Genomic DNA, 22,641 nt, shown 5'->3' with positions numbered 1-22,641 from the left:
AAAAACCCTCCCAAAAAAAAAAAAAAAAAAAAAAAGCTATAGGATGACTATATACAAGTTTTTGCTAACACATATAAAAATCTTAGAAATAACTGAGTTTCTGAAAGAATAAAAATTCTAAAAATGGATCAAAAAGAAAGTTAAAAATTGGATATACCGATAAATAGGGAATAAAGAAAGAATGTCAATATCCTAGCCCACATCAGAAGCCCAGCTTATGACATAATTCAATAAATAAGAACTGCTTCTCTATTCTGGGGACATTGTTGTTTATCATCTATATGACCCTGATTACACCAAAGTCCTCAGGGTTCCATCAAACTGGCTCTCTACCAAATCAATTTTTCCTTACTTGGGGGTTAGAAAATAAGATCTTAGTGGTTTTAAGCATTCATTCTGTGAGTTGACTCACTGGAAAGAAAACAAATCTCAAAACTATTGAAGTCCTTTCAGATAAGGATAGAGAAGTTGGCAGGATACATTGGTTTCTGTTCTTGGGTGAATCAGAATGGTCTACTGGCCTCACACTTAGCATTCTGGGATAGCTTGTCAGGATTCTGGCGAGGTTGACCAGATGCCTGTGGTGCAATTCCAATTCGGACACTAAACTAGGTTCAGTTGCTGCTACTTTCACACCACACACCTTGGCCATCAGCATCTTATAGGCGTAGAGTCTCTTGCCTTTTCCCTTTCCCAAGGCTCCTTCATACTTCTCCACAAATGCCTGGGCCTCCCTGGTTAGAAAAAAAAATTGGCAGGAGTTTAATTAACACTTTCCCAAAGGAACTCTAAACTATAAGGAGGTATATGTGACTGAAAACCTTATAGGCTTTTAATGCCCTGGTTGGATTATATATTCCATGAAGGCAGGGTGTTCTGTCTATTTTATCTACTGAAGCTTCCCAAATGGGGGCTGGCTTTGTATCACAGGGGTTAGGCACTGCCCAGAGGAAGCCAGATCCCACATGGCTACATAGGGTTCGAATCCCAGTCCACGTGGCTTGAAAAATATACTTGATACGTGTGCACATTCCCAGGATCCTGACAGGATAAGAACTAGAGGATAAAGAATTGTGGTGACCAGGCCTCACAGGGGGAAGGGGGATATGTGGCTAGGAGTGCTTTCTCTCTGTCTCTCTTATGTGTGCCTCCTGGTATTAAAAAGAAAAAAAATAATAGTACTTGGTACAAACTAGGCACTTGTGGCAGGCAGAATTTTGCCCTCCCTCCCTGTGACCTGGTGTTCTGCCTGTGAACATAGTATGTTACATGGCAAATGGAACTCTACATATGCAATTAAAGTTACTGACTTTAAAGAAAGGACATTATTTTGATGATGTGGATGGGCCCAATGGGATCACATAAGCCCTTGATGAGGAAGGTGTAAGAGTCAGAGAGATGTGGCAAAAGGAGAAGTCACGGGACTTAGAAGAGGAAAAATACTTGACTCTCTGTTGCTGGCGACTCTCGGGAAGAGGCCACGTAGAAAGTACAGAAAGGAAAGGAAATCTGCCAACATCCATGAACTTGCAAGAGGATCTTGAGCCCCAGATGAGAACTTCAGCCCTGCAGACACACTGATGAGCTCCTAAGCAGAAAGCTCAATCATGCCAAGTTGGACTTCTGATTTATAGACCTGTGAGATGTTAATAATAAATAAGTGCTGTTTTAAACTATTAAGCATGTAGCAATCTATTATAAGAATGATAGAAAACTAATAAAGTAGGGCCAGACAGTGGCTAGACAGCATTAAAACATGATATTCTGTGAGGAAATCCCACATGGGAAGGTTTCCAGTTCAAGTCTTAAGACTCCCCTGAGGATATCAGGCACATACCTGCCCATAATCGAGAGCTGCTGAAGACAGGGGACAGATCATGGTGGGGAAGATGTCGCTCTCACTCTTAGGATCCTATTAGGGATGATGTCGCTCTCACTCTTGGGAGAAAAAGAATACTGTAAACACACACACACACACACACACACATACACACACACACACACACACACACACACACACACATATATATATATATCCAACTGGTAATGTAGTGGTTGATGTGGCTAACTGCATGGCTTGAGTCTTGAAAATTGTCCAATGTGTTTTTTAGATTTTAATTTTTTTATTATTATACTTTTTAAAATTTGACTAGAGACAGACAGATAGAAAAGTGAGAAAGCAAGGTGCCAGGTCCAGGACTTGAATTGCAGTCAACCACGTGGGAGTCCAGCATTCCAACAACCATGCCTCCTGATGGCCCCTGTCAAATGTAATTTTAAAACTTCAAAAGAAAGAAAATAATTGATATTTTCCAATATATTGTCCTTACCATTCTTTGTCTTCCTCTTTTTCTGTTTTTGAGAAAGAGATTTTTGCTACAGGGCATGTACACTAGCCAGAGAGACAGAGAAAGACAGAGATACAGAAAGTGAGAAAGCACCCCCCTCGAGAGGATGACCACACCACAATCTCTTCTCCCCCATTCTCCTATTGGGATTTTGGCCATGCACACACATGCACCCAACATGCGTTTCAAGCCGGAATCCTCTGACTTGAACATGTGGGAGTCCAGTGCCATAACCACTACGCCACCTGCTGGTCCCCCTTGTATTATTATTAATGGTGTTCATGCTTCCCCCATCCATTTTTGCTTCCCAAACTCATCTCGGAGGGCTCAGCATAGTGTCTGGTACAAAAAAGATGTTCAGGCTTTAGTAATAACAATAACTGCTATTTACTGATTATATATTATGTGCTAGGCACTTAATATTAAATATTTTTAATTCATTAGAACCACCCTGTGAAGTAGATATTACTACCCCAACTTTACAAATGAGGAATGTGAAGCTCAGAGAGTTTGAGAGAAGGAAGTCTACCTGAGAGAGACTGAGTAGCTAGCCAGTATCCCTGGATGTGGCAGAGGTGCAGACCCAGGATCACCTTGACTCATGTTTTTTACACTTCGCCATACTTCTTTTTTGTTTTTCCAGAGAGATTTTTGCTATAGGATGAGTATGCTTGCCAGAAAGGCAGAGAGAGACAAAGAGACAGAAAGCAAGAAATCACCCTCTTCCCCCAGAGGGGATGGCCATGCTATGAACCCTCCTCCTCTATTTTTCTCTCAGGATTTTGGGCACACACATACATGCACCTGGCATGAGGTTCAAGCCACCAGGTCTGGGACTCAAACCACGGTCAACCATGTGGGAGTCCAGTGATGTAACCATTGTGCTGTCTACTGGTCCATCTTCTTAGATAGTCTACCACAACTATGCTCAGATGAGCCACTGCCTGACTGGGCCAGGGCTGGGGTCCCTAGGTCCCCTCACCATTGCTCCTGAAAAGGAGTAGTCTGGGGATGCTTTGTGTCCATGAACATTTACTTCCAGAAGAGAAAATCATATGAAGGGCAAAAGGGTCCATTCAAGGTTATATAATTAAATCTGGAGAGGGGACTGCAAATCAAAGAGCAGGCTCTGTAGCTAGAATTCCTCAGCTCGAATTCTGGCTATGCTACTTAACTTGCCCTGTGACCTTGGACAAATTATTTGAATGCTCTCTGACTCAGTTTCCTCACCAATAAAATGGGGACAACAGGGCTGGTGCAGTGGCCTAGTGGTTAAGAGAGCTGGATTCCACATGGCTGACCATGTGGTTTCAACTCCGTACCTGGCAGCTTGAAAAACACCCTAGGCTGGGCTGGACTGAGGTGTATATTATGCTAGGTAAAGTCTCTTCATAATCTAAATGATGTATAGCGATTTAATGTATAAATAATCATAAATATATATATAAATAAATAAAGTCTTTAAAAAAGAAAAACACACTAGGCAACTGTGCATCCAAAATCGAGACAGGATGGTGAAATGGAGAAGGGATTGTGGCGAGACCATGCCCCATTAGGAGGCACTTCCTCCCTCTTCTTCTCTCTCTCTGTGTCTCTGTCTCTCTCTGGCAAGTGCACAGGCCTTCTTACAAATTAAAAAAAAAATGGGAACAATAATAATACCTACATCATAGAATGGTTGTGAGGATTAGATAAACTGTTATACATATAAGCATGTAGTTTCTGAGAGCGCTCAACAAATGTTGGCTATATGCAAAATTTAGCTTATTTAACTCATGATAGATAGCACATGTGCACGCAAGAGAGAAATAAGCAACCTTGACTGGATCTTTTTTTTTTTGGAGAGATTTTCACTGTAGGGCGCGTGCGCTCGCCAGACAGGCAGAGAGACATAAAGACAGAAAGCGAGAAATCACCCCCCAGGGGGGATGGTCACGCCGCAATCCCTTCTCCTCCATTCTCCTCTCGGGATCTTGGGCACACACGCACACGCGCCCGGCGTGAGTTTTAAGCCACCGGGTCCGGGACACGAACCGCGGTCGACTACGTGGGAGTCCAGCGACATAGCCATTACGCTAACTGCTGGTTCCCACCTTGACTGGATCTTGACATGCTGTGATCTCCTGCAGTTTGTCAGGATCTTGGGCACATGTGTGTGCACTCAGTGTGTTTTGGGAGGACTAGGCTAGGGATCCATGCCCACTGAGGGCAACATGGCAGCCAGCACAGTACGCTACCAACTGCGTCACTGAGGCCAGGCTGAAAGGGAAGCATATTGGGACCAGCAGTTAGCGTAATGGCTATGTCGCTGGACTCCCATGTAGTCGACCGCGGTTTGAGTCCTGGACCCCGTGGCTTAAACTCACGCCAGGCGTGTGTGCATGCATGCCCAAGATCCTGAGAGGAGAATGAGGAGAAGGGATTGAAGCATGGCCATTCCCCCCTGGGAGATGATTTCTCACTTTCTGTCTCTCTGTCTTTCTGGTGAGCGCATGTGCCCTATAGCAAAAACCTCTCAAAGAAAAAGAAAGAAAGAAAGAAAAGGAAGCATATTAAGCGATGAAGGAGACACAGTTAGTTCTTCATTTAGCCAAGTGAGGAAGGCGTGCCTTGGGGATCAGAGGGCCAGCAAATAACTCCACCTGAGTGTGGCGAGGGGCAATGGGGACTCCTTTTGCAGAGGGGACACTTGGCCCGAGTCTTCCAAGGTGTGTAGGAATTAGCCAGGTGGATGGCAGAAAGCAAAGATCTAGGCAGAGACACTGGCTTGAGTGGAGGCACACAGGCTGGAGAGCCTCAGACTTGAACCTAGAATAAGGAGTCTCAGGGATGGAGAGGGAAGAAGGAGGGAAGCCTGGAGGGAAGAGACCCACTGTTTGCCAGAAAGACCTGCACCTGTGAGAGACCTCGGTCTCTTCAGCTTCTCAGGCCTCAGCTACAGTCCACCCTTCCAGGAACGGGAACTCCACCTCTCAGAGGTGAGGAGGAGATGCCAGATTTCGCTCCTCACAGCTGAACAGTCCTCAGGGATTTTCATGGTCCCCGAGACTTCCAGTCAGCTGGAGATCTCATTGCCATACGCTTCAAGGTCACTCTTTTCCACTGTTAATAAAAGATGTGTTCAGGTGACACCTGAGTGGGGGTGAGGTTCTGTTAGAGTGACAGGTGGCTGTTCTGCTGACAGGACAAAGAACCCATCCTGGAGAGAGCGGGGGGGTGTGTGTGGGGGGAGTCGGGGGGGAAGACTCCAGAAAGGGAGGTTGGGAAGGAAGTGAGCCCACTGCCTGGGGCTGCACCAAGCCTCCACGCTTTAGCTGCTCACCAAGTGTGCCTGTATGAATATTTATTTCTATTTTATAGGTTTATCGACAAAAAAGTTGTACATATATATGGTGTACATCATGATGTTTTGATATATGTATACATTGTGGAATGGCTAAATTAAGCTAATTAACATGCATTACATCGTATACTTATTTTTTTTCTTTTTGCAGTTGAGAACATGTAAAATGTGCTCTTAACAATTTTCAAATTTGCACTACATTGTTACTAACTACAGTCACCAAGCTGTACATAAATTTTTAACAAAGAATTATTTTATTTATTTTCACTAGTTATTATTATTTTTTGATTTGACCAGACAAGAGAGAAAGGGAAAGTGAGAAAGCAAGCCTCCAGGTCCAAGACTAGAACCACAGTCAGCCATGTGGGAATCCAGCGCCTTTAACCACCATGCCACCTGCCGGCCCCTGTACATAAATTTAAATTAAAGTGCCAGGTGGTGGTAACACAACATGACTCACATGGAAAGGTGGCACAATGGTAACACATTGCTCAAGCTAAGTTGAAGCCATATGGAAGGTGGCGGGTTTGGTTCCCCTGTGGAACGACGTACCAGGAGCATTTGCTCATGTTCCTGGCTGGCTGGGATGGTGTGCAGGGGGATTGCAGCACAAAACCCTGTGGAGGTGCTAACCTCTCTCTCTGTCCCTCGCTCTTATGAAAAAAATGTACTGAAAAAAAAGAAAGAAAAAAATTCAAGAAGTTTATGCAATGTGACTTCTGCTCTTATTTCAAAACCGCAGCAGAGACTCAAAAATCATAAAAGGCTTGATGTGTCAGCCTCTCATTTGGAAACTAGAGAAGCAGCTGAATTGATACAGGAGGTGCGTGGCTACATGCACAGGCACAGAGGTGCATGGCATGGGTACACGCATGGGCATGTAGGAGGCCAGCTGTCATTCATAGAACAATATGTCGGAGTGCCCTCACCAGCCTGGCCTTGTGTCAGGCAATGGGGATGAGTGAGTAGCTAAGCAGACCTTCTCCCCATCATTGTACAAATCACAGCAAGTGAGGGTGCGCTGCACACAGGAAAACGCTGGGTGCTTAAAAACACATGGGAGGGACCAACAGTTAGTGTAATGGCTATGTTGCTGGACTCCCATGTAGTCGACCGCAGTTCGAGTCCCAGGCCCAGTGGCTTAAAACTCATGCTGGGCGCGTGTTTGTGCATGCCCAAGATCCTGAGAGGAGAATGGAGGAGAAGGGATTGCGAGTGGCCATCTCACCTGGGGGGTGATTTCTTGCTTTCTGTCTCTCTGTCTCTCTCTTTCTGGCGAGTGCATGCAACCTATAGCAAAAACCTCTCAAAAATACACACACACACAAACAAACACACACACACACACACACACATACATACAGGGGAGGGCCGATGTGGTTGAGGAGGAAGGTCTTCCCCAGGGAAAGCATGTCTGTGTTGGGGTGTGAGGGAGACACAGAGGCCACCAGGTGAGGTGGGACATAGGACAGAAGGGCAGGCAGGCAATGGAGAGACTTGGGCCCAGATAAGAATCACTGAGTCTTCTTTCCCCCTCTAGTCCCTGCTTGATGCTGGAGAACAGCAGGGCCTGCATTGGTATTAATGGGGCTCCCGGAGAGCCGTGCTCTGACTGGGGAATTTGGAAGGGTGACTCTGCTCATGTCAAGCCCCCTTAGGGCAGCAAGGAGGAAGGGCCTCCCATTCCCATCAGAAGGAGTTAAAGCTTTTGGACAGGGGAGGCCATGTCAACTGCCAGCCTACTCACCTGAGCTCTGCCAGCTTCTTCTGCATGGGCCACGGCTTGTTCCGCATGGTGGCGATGAGCTGCTTTTTCTCTTCCACCTGCTCCAGGATCCTGGCCAGTTCCTCTTCAGACAGGGACTCCCCTCCAGAGGCACTGGAGGCCAAGGAGGATGATCTGGAGGCAGAGTCAGGGCACAGGAAGAGGAGAGTTGAAAAGGAAGTGGGCGTCCTCGTGTGCTCTGGAACGCGGGCTTGCACAGGCGAGATGGCAAAGCGCGTCCTTGACGCGCCATGGTCCACCACGCCCACTCCTGCTCAAAAGCCGTCAATCACACCCGCCACCTATCACGAGAGGCCAAACTCTATCCTGTAGTCCAGTGCACCAGAGGGCTGCCTCCCAAACTCGATTTCTTTTGAGTCCTCCCTACACAGCACGCTGCAGCACAGTGCTGGAGTGAACCACGTATTGTTTTGATTTTTGCTTTCTGTTTTTTGATTGAGAGATTTTTGTTGTAGGGCAATGTGCTCGCCAAAGAGACAGAAATAGAGAGACAGTGAGAAATCACACACACACACACACACACACCCCCATAACTGAATAGCTAGGCTGCAATCCCTTCTCATCCATTCTCTTGGGATTTTGGGCATGCATGCATATGTGCCTGATGTGTTTCAAGCTACTGGGTCTGAAACTCAAACCATGGTCAGCTGTGTGGGAGTTCAATTCCTTAATCACTACACTACCTACTGGCCCTGTGAACCATTTATTATAAAATTTTCTAGTACACACAAATTTTAGCCACACTAAAACAGTAACATGAAATAGATACATTAATGTTAAGAATACATTTCATTTTCTCTGATAACAAAAAGGTATGATTTCGACATGTAACCAAAATAAATTCGTTAGATATTTACAGTCTTTTTAAAAATACTGTCTTCAGGGACCAGCAGATGGTGTAATGGTTACATTGCTGAACTCCCACATAGTTGAATGTGGTTCAAGTCCTGGACCGAGCAGCTTAAAACTCACACTGGGCACATGTGCAAGTGTGCCCAAAATCCCTAGAGAAGAATGGAGGAGAAGGGATTGTGGCATAGCCATCTCCTCTGAGGATTGATTTCTTGCTTTATGTCTCTGTCTCTCTGGCGAGCACACGTGCCCTATAGCCAAAAGAATCTCTCTTAAAAAACAAACAAACAAAAACAACCACTGTCTTTAAAATCCAGTGTTCATTTTGTACTCATGGTGCGTGTCATTTCAGGTATCAAACTTTCATTAGACTTTTTTTTTCTGGTAGAGGTTTTTGCCTCTACCAAAAGAGAGGCAAAGAGAGACAGAGAGAGGGAAAGTAAGAAATCACTCCTTAGGCAGGTTGACCACACCTCAACCCCTTCTTCTCCATTCTCCTCTTGGAATTTTAGGCATGCAGGCAGAGCTCTGTGTTTTTCAAGCTGCTAAGTCAGGATTAGAACTTTACAGTTTGCCATGTGGGATCCAGTACCTTAACCACCATGCCACTGCTGGCCCTGTGTTTGGATTTTATATATTTATACTTGAAAAGTAGGTTCATATGCCCAAACTATTTTAGATACACTTTAAAGTTTTTCAATAATTGAATCAAATAGTAAAATATCATCTTCCTTTGATATTTGCATTTGCATCGATGAAACTATTAGTCTTTTTGTTTTTCTCCTATTAGTGCACGTGCACTCACCAGAGAGACAGAGAAAGAGAGGAGGAGAGAGAGAAAGCTCCCCTGAAAGGGGTTTGGTCACACTGAAATCCCTTCTCCTCTATTTCTCCTCTCAAGGGATTTTGGGCATACATGCAAACATGACTGGGGTGCTTTTCAGGCCTCTATGTCCAGGATTTGAACTGTGTGGTTGGCCATGTGGTATCCAGCCTCCGTAACTGCAAGACCTCAGGGCTAGAAACCAAAACCAATTTGTCTTTTTGTAGAAGAAATGCTTTGACTTCAGTGTCAAATCAAATCGGTTTCAAAAGTATGACTGAACATCCAAGTTAAGGAAATTCACTAATTCTTATGACAGCTCTGCGGTATTAACGTTGAATTAAAATTAAATGAGAAATCCAAATCCTCAGTCACACCAGCCACATTCCAAGTGCTCAGCAGTCCCACGCAGTTAGTGACTAGGATGCCAACAGCACTGCTATGGAGGACTTCCTAAGGGAAGCCACCCTGTGCAATGACCCCTCCTCATTGCCCGCCACACTGTGGGCTCAGCTGTCACAAGTTCAAACTATTGTGCATGTTCTTCAGTCTATGGGCTACTCTGACTCCGTCAGTGATTAAGATAGTGACTCTGGGACCAGCAGTTGGTGTAATGGCTATATTGCTGGACTCCCATGTAGTCGACCGTGGTTCAAGTCCTGGACCCGATGGCTTAAACTCACACTGGGCACGTGTGTGTGTGAGCGTGCCCAAGATCCCAAGAGGAGAATGGAGGAAAGGGATTGCGGTGTGGCCATCCCCTCTGGGGGGGGATTTCTTCCTTTCTGTCTCTCTGTCTCTTTCTGTTTTTCTGGCGAATGCACGTGCGCAAAAGCCTCCAAAAAAAAAAAAAAAAAAAAAGATAATGACTCTTGGGCCAGCAGGTGGCTTGGTGGTTAAGGCACTGGATCCCACGTAGGTGACTCCACGATTTGAGTCCTGAACCCGGCAGCCTGAAAAACACACTGGGTGCATGTGCATGTATGCCCAAAAGCCCAAGAGGAGAATGAAGGAGAAGGGATTGTGGTATGGCCAACCCCCCAGGGGATGATTTCTTCCTTTTTCTCTCTTTCTGTCTCTCTGGTGAGTGCATGTGCCCTATGGGGAAAAAAAAAAATCTAAAAAACCAGTGACTCTCAGCAGACCGTGACAGTGGCCAGCAGGGCAGGGGAAGGAGAAGACTTTGCCTGGGCAGCCTGAATAAGTTTCACAAAGGGAAGGTTCAGGATGTGGGCAGATTATGTAGAGACCCATTTGAGCAGCCTCTGAGTTTTAGCTCCTGAGGAACAAAGGAAGTCTCAGGATGCCCTTGAACATCGGAAAGCCTAGAAAATGGGGATTTGTCTCTTTTTTCTGCACCTCACGAACTCCCTGTGATAACTGCCTTCGAGACTTTGCATAGAGTGCTCTCACATTCCAGGGGATGGGGGCATTCAGTCATTGTTCAAATTCTACCTGTTCTTCAAAGCCTACTGAAATGCTTACCTTCTCCACAAAGGAACCCTCATACCCCAGCACCCCAGAATTTAGCCCTCCATCAAATCCCGTCTTATATACACATTGCTCTCCACCTTGACTTAGATGATACCTATGTCTTCTTCTTTTTTAAAGATAGATTTTTTTTTGTAACTATAGGACACATGTGCTCACTGGAGAGACAGAAAGCAAAAAAATGACCCCCCTAGGGAGGGTAGCCATGCTGAATTCCCTTCTCCATTCTCCTCTCAGGATGTTGGGCACACATGCACTCAGCATGAGTTTTAAGCCACCGAGTCTGGAACTCAACCTATGGCTGACCATGTGGGAGGCCAGCAACGTAACCATTATACCGTCTTATTTCCACTGCCAGAGTGGGGAATTATGACTGAGTCTTTTTCATCTCTCTATGCTCTGTCATGGTACTCAGCTGAAAACGGCATGAACAGGTTCTTGTCTGTGTCTCTTACTTTGCATCTGCCTTTTGGGCCCCTATGGTCTCTTTGGGGTGGTATAAGCTTCCTCTAAAGCTCAGAACACCTCACGATCCATCAATGATGCATTCAAGTTCTCTGGAAGTTGCCATAGGCACGGTGCATCTTCTACCCATCAGCTCAAGTCTGGCAACAACCAGATAGTAGACAATGGCCCTAGCCCAGGATGCTGGGTGTGAGTGACAGAAGACTTTGGTGGCCTCTTTTGAGGGCCTAGTTCTTCTCTGCAAAGCTGAAGAGAAATGTTAGAACACCTGATGAGAGGTGTGGGCAAAGAAGGTCTGTTAGAACCTAGTGGGAAAGAGGGCCAGCAGATGGCATAATGGTTACATTGCTGGACTCCCATGTAGTAGAACATGGCTCAAGTCCTGGACTTGGCAGCTTGAAACTCAGACAGGCACGTGTGCATGTGTGCCCAAAAATCCCGAGAGGAGAATGGAGGAGAGGGGACTGTGGTGTGGCCATCTCCTTTGAGGGGGTGATTTCTCACTTTCTGTTCCTCTGTCTCTCTGTATTTCTCTGGCAAGTGCATGTGCCCCATATAAAATATCTCTTAAAAAAAAAGAAAACTCAATCTGAAAGAACATCAGCTCTTTGCCATAATCCTAATGCTTGGAATTGTTTCAAAGGCCTCCCTGTCTGGGCCAGCCCAGGTGGTGTGCAGTGAGGCAGTGCTGTCCTGGTGCTGAATCCAGGTGGGGAGAGAGTTCTCTTGGGGAGGTTTCCATGCACCCGCCAAGAATGCGTAGGGCCTGATTCTACCTGGGGCTGGGGTGCCCATCTCTCCCTTTTCCCCACCTCTTTCTTTCTCTCTGAAGAAATAAGCTTTTTAAAAAAGTCTCCTCATCCATTGTCACAAGAGCTACCCCCGCCCCCCCCCCGTTTTAAGATGGATTTTTGCTACATGGCAAGTGTACTCGCTGGAGAGACAGAAAGAAAGTGAGAAGTCACCCCCCAGGATTGATGGCCACACTGAAATCCCTTCTCCTCATTCTCTTCTTGGATTTGGGGCACATACACATACACATCCAGCGTGGGTTTCAAGCTGCCAGGTCCAGGACTTGAACCTTTGTCAACTAGGTGGGAGTCCAGTGCCTTAACCACTATGCTACCTGCTGGCCCCTTCACAAGAGAGTCTTTAAAAATTCTGAGAAGTGAGTAAGACATATGTTATCCCAAATGAGTAAAGAAGAGATGTATTGGCGAGAGAAAGAGAAAGAGAGAGAGAGAGAGAGAGAGAGAGAGGTCCCATCAAAATTAGCAGCAAAAAAATGGAATGAAAATCGCAACTTGCTGGTTTCAAAAGTGACTGTGTCCTGTGTACACTAATGCTCATAGAACAAAGGAGACGAAACAAATTCCCAGGTCCTAGAATTCTAGAGCTGGTAGAACCCTGGAAGTTCTAGACCAACGCCTCCTCTCCAGAAGAAGAAACAGGTCCAGAAAGGGAAGGGGTGTGCCTCTCAGGTCCTAGAATTCTAGAGCTGGTAGAAACCTGGAATTTCTAGACCAATGCCTCCTTTCCAGAAGAAGAAACGGGTCCAGAAAGGGAAGGGTTGTGCCCGAGTCCACCAATCATTCCTAGATTCAATTTTAATTTTTTTCTTTTATTTTTTGGAGAGGTTTTTGCTATAGGGCGCATGCGCTAGCCAGAAAGAGAGACAGAAAGCGAGGAAATCACCCCTCCCCCCCCAGGGAGGATGGCCACGCCGCAATCTCTTCTCCTCCTTTCTCCTCTCGGGATCTTGGGCACGCATGCACACGCGCCCAGCGTGAGTTTAAGCCACCAGGTCCGGGACTCAAACCGCAGTTGACTACATGGGTGTCCAGCGACATAGCTATTATGCTAACTGCTGGTCCCCCAATTTTGTTAATTTCTTTAAATCCTTCCTCTTCAAGCTGGCCAGTCACCAGCTGAAATCAGAGGGCTTGGGGTCTTGATCTACCCTGCTACCATGTTACCTCCCTTCTCAGATCCCTTGCACCTGTGTGGTGCATGCATTGCTGGAGTTGAAGGGCCCAGTGATCCACCTGTGATGACCTGGGGTCCTCATCCAGGCTTGGGTTCTGCCCCAGAGCAGGGCAAAAGCAGGGGAAAATGGAAGTAGGCGAGAGAACAGGGGCTGCCTCTGCAAAGGACCAGACACCAGCACCTCATCAGGTAAAGGAGAGGATTCAGAAAAGAGCGGGAGAGGACAAGGAGCTCACACCTGAATCAGAGCCACAACACACCTGGATTTCTTTAGCCGCTTCCCTGTCTCCTCCTTCCTTGGAACCTCCTTTGCCTTCTTTGAGGGTGCTCTCTGCTCCTTGAGGGAAGCTCTCCCGTCCCTCTTCCTCTTCTTCTCGGAGGTCCTCTGTGTGTTGCTCCGCTCTCGTGCTCCTGGCTCTTCATGGCGCCTCCCGTGATCTGTCTGCTTCCTCCGGGGGGACCCTGGCCTTGGGCTTCCCCCAGCCCGTTCCCTCTGGCCAGACTGAGCTCCACGCCTGCTGGGTGGACCCTGGGCTTTGGGAACTTGCTTGCTTGAGGGTCTCCTCCCCGATCTGTCACCTACAGGAGCAGGAAAGAGACAGTTCTTGCTCCACTGACCTTGACCCCAGGAAAGTAACCCCAGCCATGAGAAGTCCAAAACCCAAGATGCTTCATGGAGTTTGATAGCTCGGTTGGGGGTCGAACAAGAGGCCCCAAAATATGGCACCTTGGCATACTGAGTGTGTTAGGCTGAAGGAAATAGAAAACTGCCGAAGAGGAATGTAATGTCACTCTCTGACCTTTGTCATCCCTTTTCTTCTGAGGACCTTCATGTGGCAGATGTCCTGCCCCATACAGGAAGAGAAGAAATGTCACACAGAGAGGCCGAAAGACTCTGGAGAAGCAGGCCTCACTGCCTCCCCCTAGTTTGTTACTGTTACCCATCACCACTGATCATACGATCTTTTGTCCTCCAGTCCTACTTCTGCAACGCTGTCCATAAACATGTAGTTCTCTCTGCTTTTGGGGGGGGGGTCTTCATTTCTAAAGGCTCCTGGATCACGTAACACTTGTACTAAGTAAATCCAAATGCTTTTCTCCTGTTCATCTGTCTTTCATTCTCTATCATGAACCTTGTGAAGGGTGAGGAAAGGATCGTTTCTCCCCTACAGTTCCCATTTTAGAAGGCTCTGGTCTGGACTGAGAATTATTCTCTCCCTCTTTTGCCCTGCTGGCTCTCTCACACCCTTGCCTAAAGCGCGGGTAGAGATCTAGGTGGGTGCCTTCCCTCCTCCCTTAAAGTTCTTTGAGGTCAAAGCTGAGTCATGTCCTAACCCCCAGTGCCGAGGCCAAGCGTGGCTTCTGTCTGGCAAGCCTGGACCGCTGAGACAGGAATGGCCTGGCGGGCTCTGTTCTCCCTGCTCTTCCTTCCCTGGCATGAAGATGGGTGTTGGAGGTGAGGCTGCTGAGCTAGCTGAGGTCCTGTTCCTCGCACTGTCTAGATGTGTGTATGTGTGGCTGTGTTTATTTTATTATTTTGTTTTTTAAAGAATTATTTAATTGTTTTCATTGTCATTATTTTATTTTATTTTTAAAGTTGACTAGAGAGAGACAGAGAGGAAGAGGAAAAATAGTCCAGGACTCGAACCGTGGTCAGCCATGTGGGCGTCCAGCCACCTTAACCACCACACCACCTGCTGGCCCCTGGTGTGTATATTTTAACAGTGACTTCGTAGCGCTAACAAATGGTCTGATTGAACAGAATCTACTTTGTAGTTCGAGCTTTCCCCAGCATTTTGCCCAACAGCTAGTTCAAGCTCAATGATCCATATAGACGTTTACAAACCACATACAGGAAAGTTCTAATGAGGTTCTGGTATTAATAACAAGTGTCCACACCTCCTAGTTCAGGATCTTCGACTAAGCTGTTGGTGTGCATGCTTGTGCTTAGACTTCCCTCTGAATCTCAGCCCGTCTCGAGCCTGATTTTGGCTCACCACTAGTGGGAGTTTTGAGGGACACTTGAAAACATTAACAATGACGCTGGAGGAAACTGTGTCCTCTGACACCTACAGCTACGGAAAACAGTAGCACAGCCCAGCTTCTTGCCAGATAAGCACACAACCTCACAAAAGGTCCGTTTGTTGGAGTTTCTTTCACCCAGGATGACACATTCAGCTTTGAACAGCCACAACAAAATGGCGAGGCATAGTAAAAGGCAAAAATAGTCTGAAGAGACAGCAAGTATTCGAACCGGAGTCGGGTATGACAAATACTTTAGAATTACTAGACTGGGAATTCAAATGAACTGATTCATCTGTTAAGAAATCTAATGGAAAAAGTGAAACGCAAGAACAGATGAGTAATAGAAACAGGGAGACAAATTTTAAGTGATAGTAAACTAGCGGGAGAAACGAAACACGGTAACAGAAATGAAGGATACCTTCGATGGGCTCATTAGTAGATTCGTCACATCAAGGAAAGAGGCAATGAGTGGAAGGTAAGTCAATAGACATGGATGAGAGGAATGAATGACAGCAATGTCAAAGGGGTGGGAGGGAAGAATTGCGAATATTTCATTACAGAGGAGCTGCGCTACTCCGGAAATAGTGTGTTATCTGGACGTAGGCCTGGATTAGCTATAAATGTATATCGCAAATTCTAGAGCCAACACTAAAAGGTGTTTTTTTAAAAAAAGGAAGTAAAATTGATATGCTAGTGAAGAAGAGAAACTGGAATCACAAAATGTTCAGTCTAAATCACAAAAGGCAGAAAAAAGAGTGGAAGCTAAAGTAAGAACAAGAGGGGTTAGCAGGTAGCATGGTGGTTACGGTGCTCGACTCCCACATGGCCAACCATGGTTTGAGTCCCAAACCTGGTGGATCGTTTTCTCACTTTCCTTCTCTGTCTCTTTCTCTGTGTGAGCACATGTGCGCTATAGCAAATTTAAAAATAATAATAATAAATAAAATTTGGGGCTGGCAGATGGCATTGTGATGAAGGGTGCTGGACTCCCACATGACTGACCATGGTCTGAGTCCTGGACCTGGCAGCTTGCTTTCTCGCTTTCTCTCTTTCTTGCTCTGTCCCTCTCTGGTCAAACTAAAAATAACTAACTAAATAAAGTTTTAAAAAATAATAAATAAAATTAAATAAATAATTTAAAAATAAGAACAAGAACAACAAATAGAAAATAGCAATGACTATCAACAATATGAATCTAACCATATCAATCATTGCTCTAATTGTAAACAAACTGCATAGACCAATTAAAGAAAGATTGTCAGAATGGATTAGAAAACAAGACCCACGTATAGATAGATTGTCTACAAGAAGTCCAATGTAGATATAAAGACACATATAGGGGCCAGCAGGTGGCGTAGTGGTTAAGGTGCTTGACTCCCACGTGGCTGACTGCAGTTTGAGTCCTGGACCCAGAGTCTTGAAGCTCACACCAGGCATGCATGTATGTGCACACACAAAATCCAGAGAGGGGAATGAAGGAGAAAGAATTGCGGCATGGCCATTCCCCCTGTGGGGGGACGGGGGTTTGACTTTTCACTTTCTTTCTCTCTGTCTCTGCCTCTCTGGCAAGTGCATGCAGCCTATAGCAAAAATCTGTCAAAAAAAAAAAAAAAAAAAAAAGGACACATATAGATTAAAAGTTGGAAGAAGATATACCAGACAAACTCTAATCAAAAGAAAGCTGGAGTGACTGTATTAATTTCAGACACAGCAGATTTTAGAGCAAGGAAAATGATCAAGTATGAAGAAGGGCAATACATCATTAGAAAGGGATCAATTCCCCAAGAAAATATAACAATCCTTGATGTTTGTTTGTCTAATAAGAGTGCCAAAATATGGGAGGCAAAACTGATAGAACTGTCAGGGGAAACACACAAACCCGTTGTGATTGTTGGAGACACCAACACCCCTCTATCAGCGACTGAGAACCAACAGGGAGATCGTCAGTAAGGACACGGTTAAACCGAACAGCATATCCATTTTACTTCCTCACTGGTTTTATTCCCCAAAGCTTTTTTTTTTTTTTCTTTTGTGAGGCTTTTGCTATAGGGCATGAGCACTTGCTGGTGAGACAAAGAGACAGAGACATAGAAAGTGAGAACTTACTCCTCAGGGGGATGGCCATACCACTATCCCTTCTCCTCAATTCTCCTCTCAGGATTCTGGACACACATGCACCTGTGCCTGGTGTGAGTTTTAAGCTGCCAGGTCTGGGCCTTGAATAGCAATTGACCACGCGAGAGTCCAGCGCCTTAACTACTACACCACCAGCTGGTCCCCCCAAACCTTTTTTGAAAATTCAGCTGTAGGCCAGGTTTTGTCTTCAACAAATAACTATCTCAAAAGCCCAATTTGTACAGTGAACAACTAACACAGTGGTGGTCCTCTTTTATTTACTTATTTTTAGATTTTTGCCATAGGCTGTGTGTGCTCGCCAAGGGAGGTAGAGAGAGGGAAAGTGAGAAATCCCCCTCTGAGGAGGTATGACCATGCCACAATCCCTTCTTTTCCATTCTCTTCTTGGGATGCATTCTCCTCTAGGGATTTTTGGGCTTGCCCACATATGCATCTGACGTGTTTTTCAAACCTCTGTGCCTGACTCAAACTGTCGGAGTCAGCCAGGTGAGGTGTGGCACCTTTACCACCATGCCACCTGCTGGCCCAGCACTCTTGAGGAGCTGATCGTTGGCTACAGCTCCAATGATGTCTTTCAATTAAAGAGACATAAACTGTCCACAAACTACTGGGAGACCATCCCTATTGATGGCCTCTAATCACCTTCTGGAGTCACATTTCTTTGTCTTTTTAATTTTTTGCCCCTTCTTTTTATTTATTTATTTATTTATTTATATTATTACTTCAATTTTAAAAAATTGCCAGAAGGCGTGTGTGCTCGTCAGAGAGAGAGAGAGAGAGACAGAGAGAGAGAGAATGAGTAAGCACTCCCCTTGAGGGAGGGTCTCTACAATCCCTTCTCCTCCATCTCTCCCTCCTTTTGAAATTTCAGACACATACATACACACATGCCCAGAGTGTTTCTCCAACTGCTCTGTCTGCAGCCAAACTGTGTGGTTGGTCATCTTGGATCCAGTCACCTTCAGCACCACGAGTTGGCCCCCACTTTTTTTTTTTTCTTAAAATTAGAGAGAGACTTTTGCTATAGGGCACATGTGCTTGCTGTAGAGACAGAAAGCGAGAAATCACTCCCCAGGAGGATGACCACACCACAATCCCTTCTTCTCCATCCTCCTCTAGGAGGAGGATACACACATGCACACGTGCCCAGCATGAGTTTTAAGTCATCGGGTCCAGGACTTGAACTGTGGTTGACTACGTGGAAGTCCAGTGACATAACTATTACGCCTCCACTTCTTCTTCTTCTTTTTTTTTTTTTTAGAGATTTTTGCTATAGTAAGTGTGCTCTTGCCAGAAAGACACAGAGAGACAGAGAGATGGAAAGCAAGAAATCACTCCTTGGGGGGGATGGCCACACTGCAATCCCTTCTCCTCTGCTCTCCTCTCAGGATCTTGGGCACTCACGCACATGCACCCAGCATGAGTTTAACCCAGTCCTGGGTCTGGGACTCGAACCACGGTCAACTACAAGGGGGTCCAGTGACATAGCCATTAAGCCAACTGCTGGTCCTTCCACTTCTTTTTTTTAAAGAGAGGGTTTTGCTGTCACAATCTTGACATTGTGATACACTGTTACATCGTAGATATAACTAGGCAGTTTACAATCTTTTTTTTCCAAGCTGCAATTCCTATTATAATCTCATGTCTCAGTGGGATGACATTCACATGGAATGTGGAAAAACAAGCCGGAACATATCCTTTACTCTTCTACACAGAAAGCCAGCTGCTTTCTTTTTTCTTTCATAGTCAGCTTCCAATGGACTCCATGAATGCATAATTTAGGAGCTGGAGAGGCAGCTGTCTGCTCGGAAGAACTCAGAGCCCGGCAGGTGCTCCCGCAAACCTCACAGGCCTCCTCATGAGTATGCCTGACTGGCGTCAGAGAAGTCACAAAATGAAGAACGAGGCCCAAGAGAAACCGAAGGTGACAGTGGGTCTGACTCCCCCTCCAGTCGGGTGATTCTAACAGTTCATTCATTTGCCAAATGATATAGGAGCAGGGAGAGTTCAGATCCTCTTTCCAACTAATGGAATAACAAATTGTAATTATTTTGAGAAAAGCACAACTTTATATTTTCACACTGTTTTTTGTTTGTTTGTTTGTTTTTCCTCCTTGGAAAGGAATACCTAAAGGTATGGCCTATCAGATCCCCGTAGAGGTGACTGCAGAAGAGATTCAAAAATGGAAACCTTTCATTGGGTTTCAGCTAACTTAGTGGATTCCCAACATTTCACTTCTCTGTACCCTTGGCCATTTGGACCCCTGCAGTGAAAATTCTGACCCATTCCCTTTTTTCTATGGGAAAGGGAAATGACCATGGCTGGAAGGAGGCCTTATGTCAGTAGGAAAAGATTTGTATTGGGCTGGCCCAGCCATCTAGTGGTTAAAGGAGCTGGACAGCACATGGCTGATTGAGGTTCAGGCCCTGACTCCGGTGGCTTGAAAAACACACAGGAAGATGTGTGTGCGTGCCCCAAAACCTAAGAGGGTAGAGAAATGGAGTAGAAGGGACTGCGGTGTGCAATCTCCATTGAGGGTGCTTTCTCCTCTCTGCCTCTCCCTCTCTCCCTCTCCCTCTCTCCCTCTCCCTCTCTCCCTCTCCGTCTCTCCCTCTCCCTCTCTCCCTCTTTCTCTCTCCCTCTCCCTATGGCAAATGCATGCAGCAATTAAGAAAGAAAGAAAGAAAAGATTTGTGCTTTAGGCAAAACGACCTTCCACTGCAGTCCTATGCAAGGATTTATCCAGAGGTAATCCCCACAGGGCCCGGGCCCTTGAGCTGGGGCAGGGAAGGCCAGATAGGGGCTGAACAGGTATTAGAGGGCAATGGGGGGTGGGAGGTGGAATGTGGAGACCCAGCCCTGAGCCTCCTACAGGCAGCCATCACCAAAGGAGCATGCTGACTCCGGCCCCTCCTGTGAGGAAGGGGATTCTCATCTGGGTACCCTGGGACATACACACTCTCGCACCTGCTCCCCATGTCTTCGGAAGCGGTAAAGCGCGGATGAGGCAGGCAGGTGAGGTGGGAGAAGGGACGTGGCCCAGGAGTAGCTCCAAGGTGAGAGACCAGAGGGTGTTAAGATGCCAGAGCTGCATCCATGGTTCTTTCTCCTGCCCGTTCTCCGTGCCTCCTGCTCCCGGCTGTCTCTCCTCATCCCAGAGCTGCCTCACCAAGGACAGTGGGGTAGCAGTCAGTGAGAGTGGACCCTGGGATGTGTCGGGGTGGGGGCCAGGGGCAGTCTCTCCCACTCAGAATGCGGGGAGCTCTTCCAATTCCCCAGGGGTCCATCGTTCCCCTAGACTCTGCTTCCTCACCTGTCAGCCAGGTGTAAAGGGGAGGAAGTGACATGACCTCAAGGATGTTTTGTGACCTGAAGTATAGAGGTCTAACCCGTGGGGGTGGCCCTGCCCCTCCTTATCATGGCATCCTGTGGCTTCCTGAAATGGGCTGGCTCCCTCACCAGCTCACAGAAGAGCTGTGACTTCATCCCCAATGGGAAGGCACCCACTGTCGTAGTTGATGGAGGCTGAGGTGAGCCCTGGGGGTGGGGGTCAGTGGCTCTGATGTGGGTTCCTGCTGCACTGCATCACAGCGACCTGCACCATGCTCCCCTGCCCTGGTCTGTCAATGGTTCACTGCTTCCCGTGGGTCAGCTCTACGTGCCCCTAACTCCAAGAGCCTCCCCTGACGCCCAGGGCTGAGTGGCAGGTCCTCTCTGCCAATCACTCTGTCCCCTCTGCTATTCTGTCTCCCGCCTCTGGAAGGTGTGTGCATGCTGTCAAAGGAGAGGGAGGAAAGCTGAACGAGAACACTGATGGGTGGCTGGGCTGCATGGGGGAGAGGCAAGCAGACACTGTGGGCTCCCCAGGATCCCATCGCCCCATCTCACCTGTGAGTGGAGAGCTGCTCCTCACCCCTTCTCCCACTCCACCTCGCACTGTAAGAGGCAGAAAGGGGGATGAAAGAGCTGATCTCCGGGAACCACCCCCATTCTACTGTGGGCACCCCTGCAACTGGTTCATGGTGGTCTCAGACTAGAGGTTTCTCCAATGAGTTTACTCAACAAGTGTCAGAGTCCCCAGCCTGTGACAGTTCTCTGACACCCTAGAGAAGTCAGGGGAGATCAGAACATGCCCCCACCTCCCTGCCCCAGACAGACAGATGGAACTCTGCGGAGGTGCTTGCGAAGGAAAGATGACTCTAACCAAGATAACCAGAGGCCGAAAGATGCTGGCGGCCTCCAGCACTCGCATTCACAGAGGTACTATGCATGGTACTTTGCATGGCTGTTTTTAATCCCTTCTATAGCCTTGCAAGGCAGTGAGGGCTGCCTTCATCTCATGATGCAATGGGGAGAGATTGTGTAACCAGATTGAAGTCGCTTAGCTTGCAAGGGGCAGGCCTTGGACTCAAACCCAAGCCTGTACCTCTCAAGACCATGTCTGCTCCCCCTACTGCCCAGGAACCCTGTGGGTCGGTACCACAAGGACGAAGCGACACACTCACCTTCCTTTTCCTGACCCTTTATCTGGCGGCTCATGGTCATCAGGGCTCTTGAGGTCCTCACCTGAGCTCACACAGCACGCCTGTCCATGCACACTTTCAGCTTGGGCAACTTCCCTTCCCTCTCGGTGGCTGGCTTCCCTTCTTGGACTCCTTGGAGTGACATCCAATGTGGAGATGGAGTAAGTTTGGGGGGAGGTGGGGCAGGAGACTGTGGGTCCCGGCCCATCAATCCGGCCGCACACTCCTCTGCTCAGGTTTCCCTGCAGAGGCGGCATGGCCTCACGTTTCAGGCATCACTTATGGATGAGGGGCCCTGGAGGGGCCAGCAGCTGCGGGCTCAGCTCCCAGCAATGATGCCACTTGCACTCCAGCCAGGGCAGGTGTGAGGAGCATCCTGGGGTGCTGCCACTATCTGAGTCCCTGCTTGGGACAAAGCACAAAGGAAATGCTAGGGTGTTTATGTATGTTCTCATCTGGGCGTGTGTTTAAAGTGCAGATTCCCAGCACTAACGCTGAGCTTTTGCATTAGTAGGTCTGGGCTGGGCCCCAGGGATCTGCACTCTGGGTCCTGGTACAGAAGGAAATGCCCTTTGCTCTAATGCCTGCCTTGTCTACACTGCAGGATACACCACTATTCTCCTTCCCACAGATGATAATAAGAATGAGCGTCCACTAGGCAACTTTTAGGCTCTGGATATCCTAAAATGAAATGAATGAAATGGAGCCCTGTCCTTGGGGGCTGACGTGCTTCCGCATGTCATGCTGCTAGGGTTAGCCCTGGGCATTTGGAAGGGCGATCCAGGAATTTACAATGTCTTCTCTCTCACGGCAAAGCTTATTTGTCATAACCGTTACTATGGAATTCAAAACCCAAGTTTGGA

The 22,641-nt window shown here is 47.0% G+C and overlaps 1 protein-coding gene across 1 annotated transcript in view; it reads right to left on the bottom strand.

The window, feature by feature from the left end:
- TMC2 (transmembrane channel like 2) overlaps positions 1-21,794 on the bottom strand; it is a 72,422-nt gene extending 50,628 nt beyond the window's left edge. The window contains exons 1-5 of the mRNA XM_006163931.1: positions 21,761-21,794; positions 21,144-21,191; positions 13,355-13,673; positions 7,439-7,591; positions 644-734 (exon numbers count right to left, since the gene is read on the bottom strand). Of these exons, the coding sequence (XP_006163993.1) occupies positions 644-734; positions 7,439-7,591; positions 13,355-13,673; positions 21,144-21,191; positions 21,761-21,794 (645 nt within the window). The remainder of the gene's footprint in view (positions 1-643; positions 735-7,438; positions 7,592-13,354; positions 13,674-21,143; positions 21,192-21,760) is intronic.
- Positions 21,795-22,641: the final 847 nt, after the last annotated feature.

The sequence above is a fragment of the Tupaia chinensis genome, unplaced genomic scaffold (genome assembly GCF_000334495.1).
Source record: "Tupaia chinensis unplaced genomic scaffold, TupChi_1.0 Scaffold143574_1, whole genome shotgun sequence".
In the NCBI taxonomy this organism is placed as follows: Eukaryota; Metazoa; Chordata; class Mammalia; order Scandentia; family Tupaiidae; genus Tupaia; species Tupaia belangeri.
Note: the sequence above shows the minus strand (reverse complement) of the source record. Positions and strands in the feature narration are given on the sequence as shown.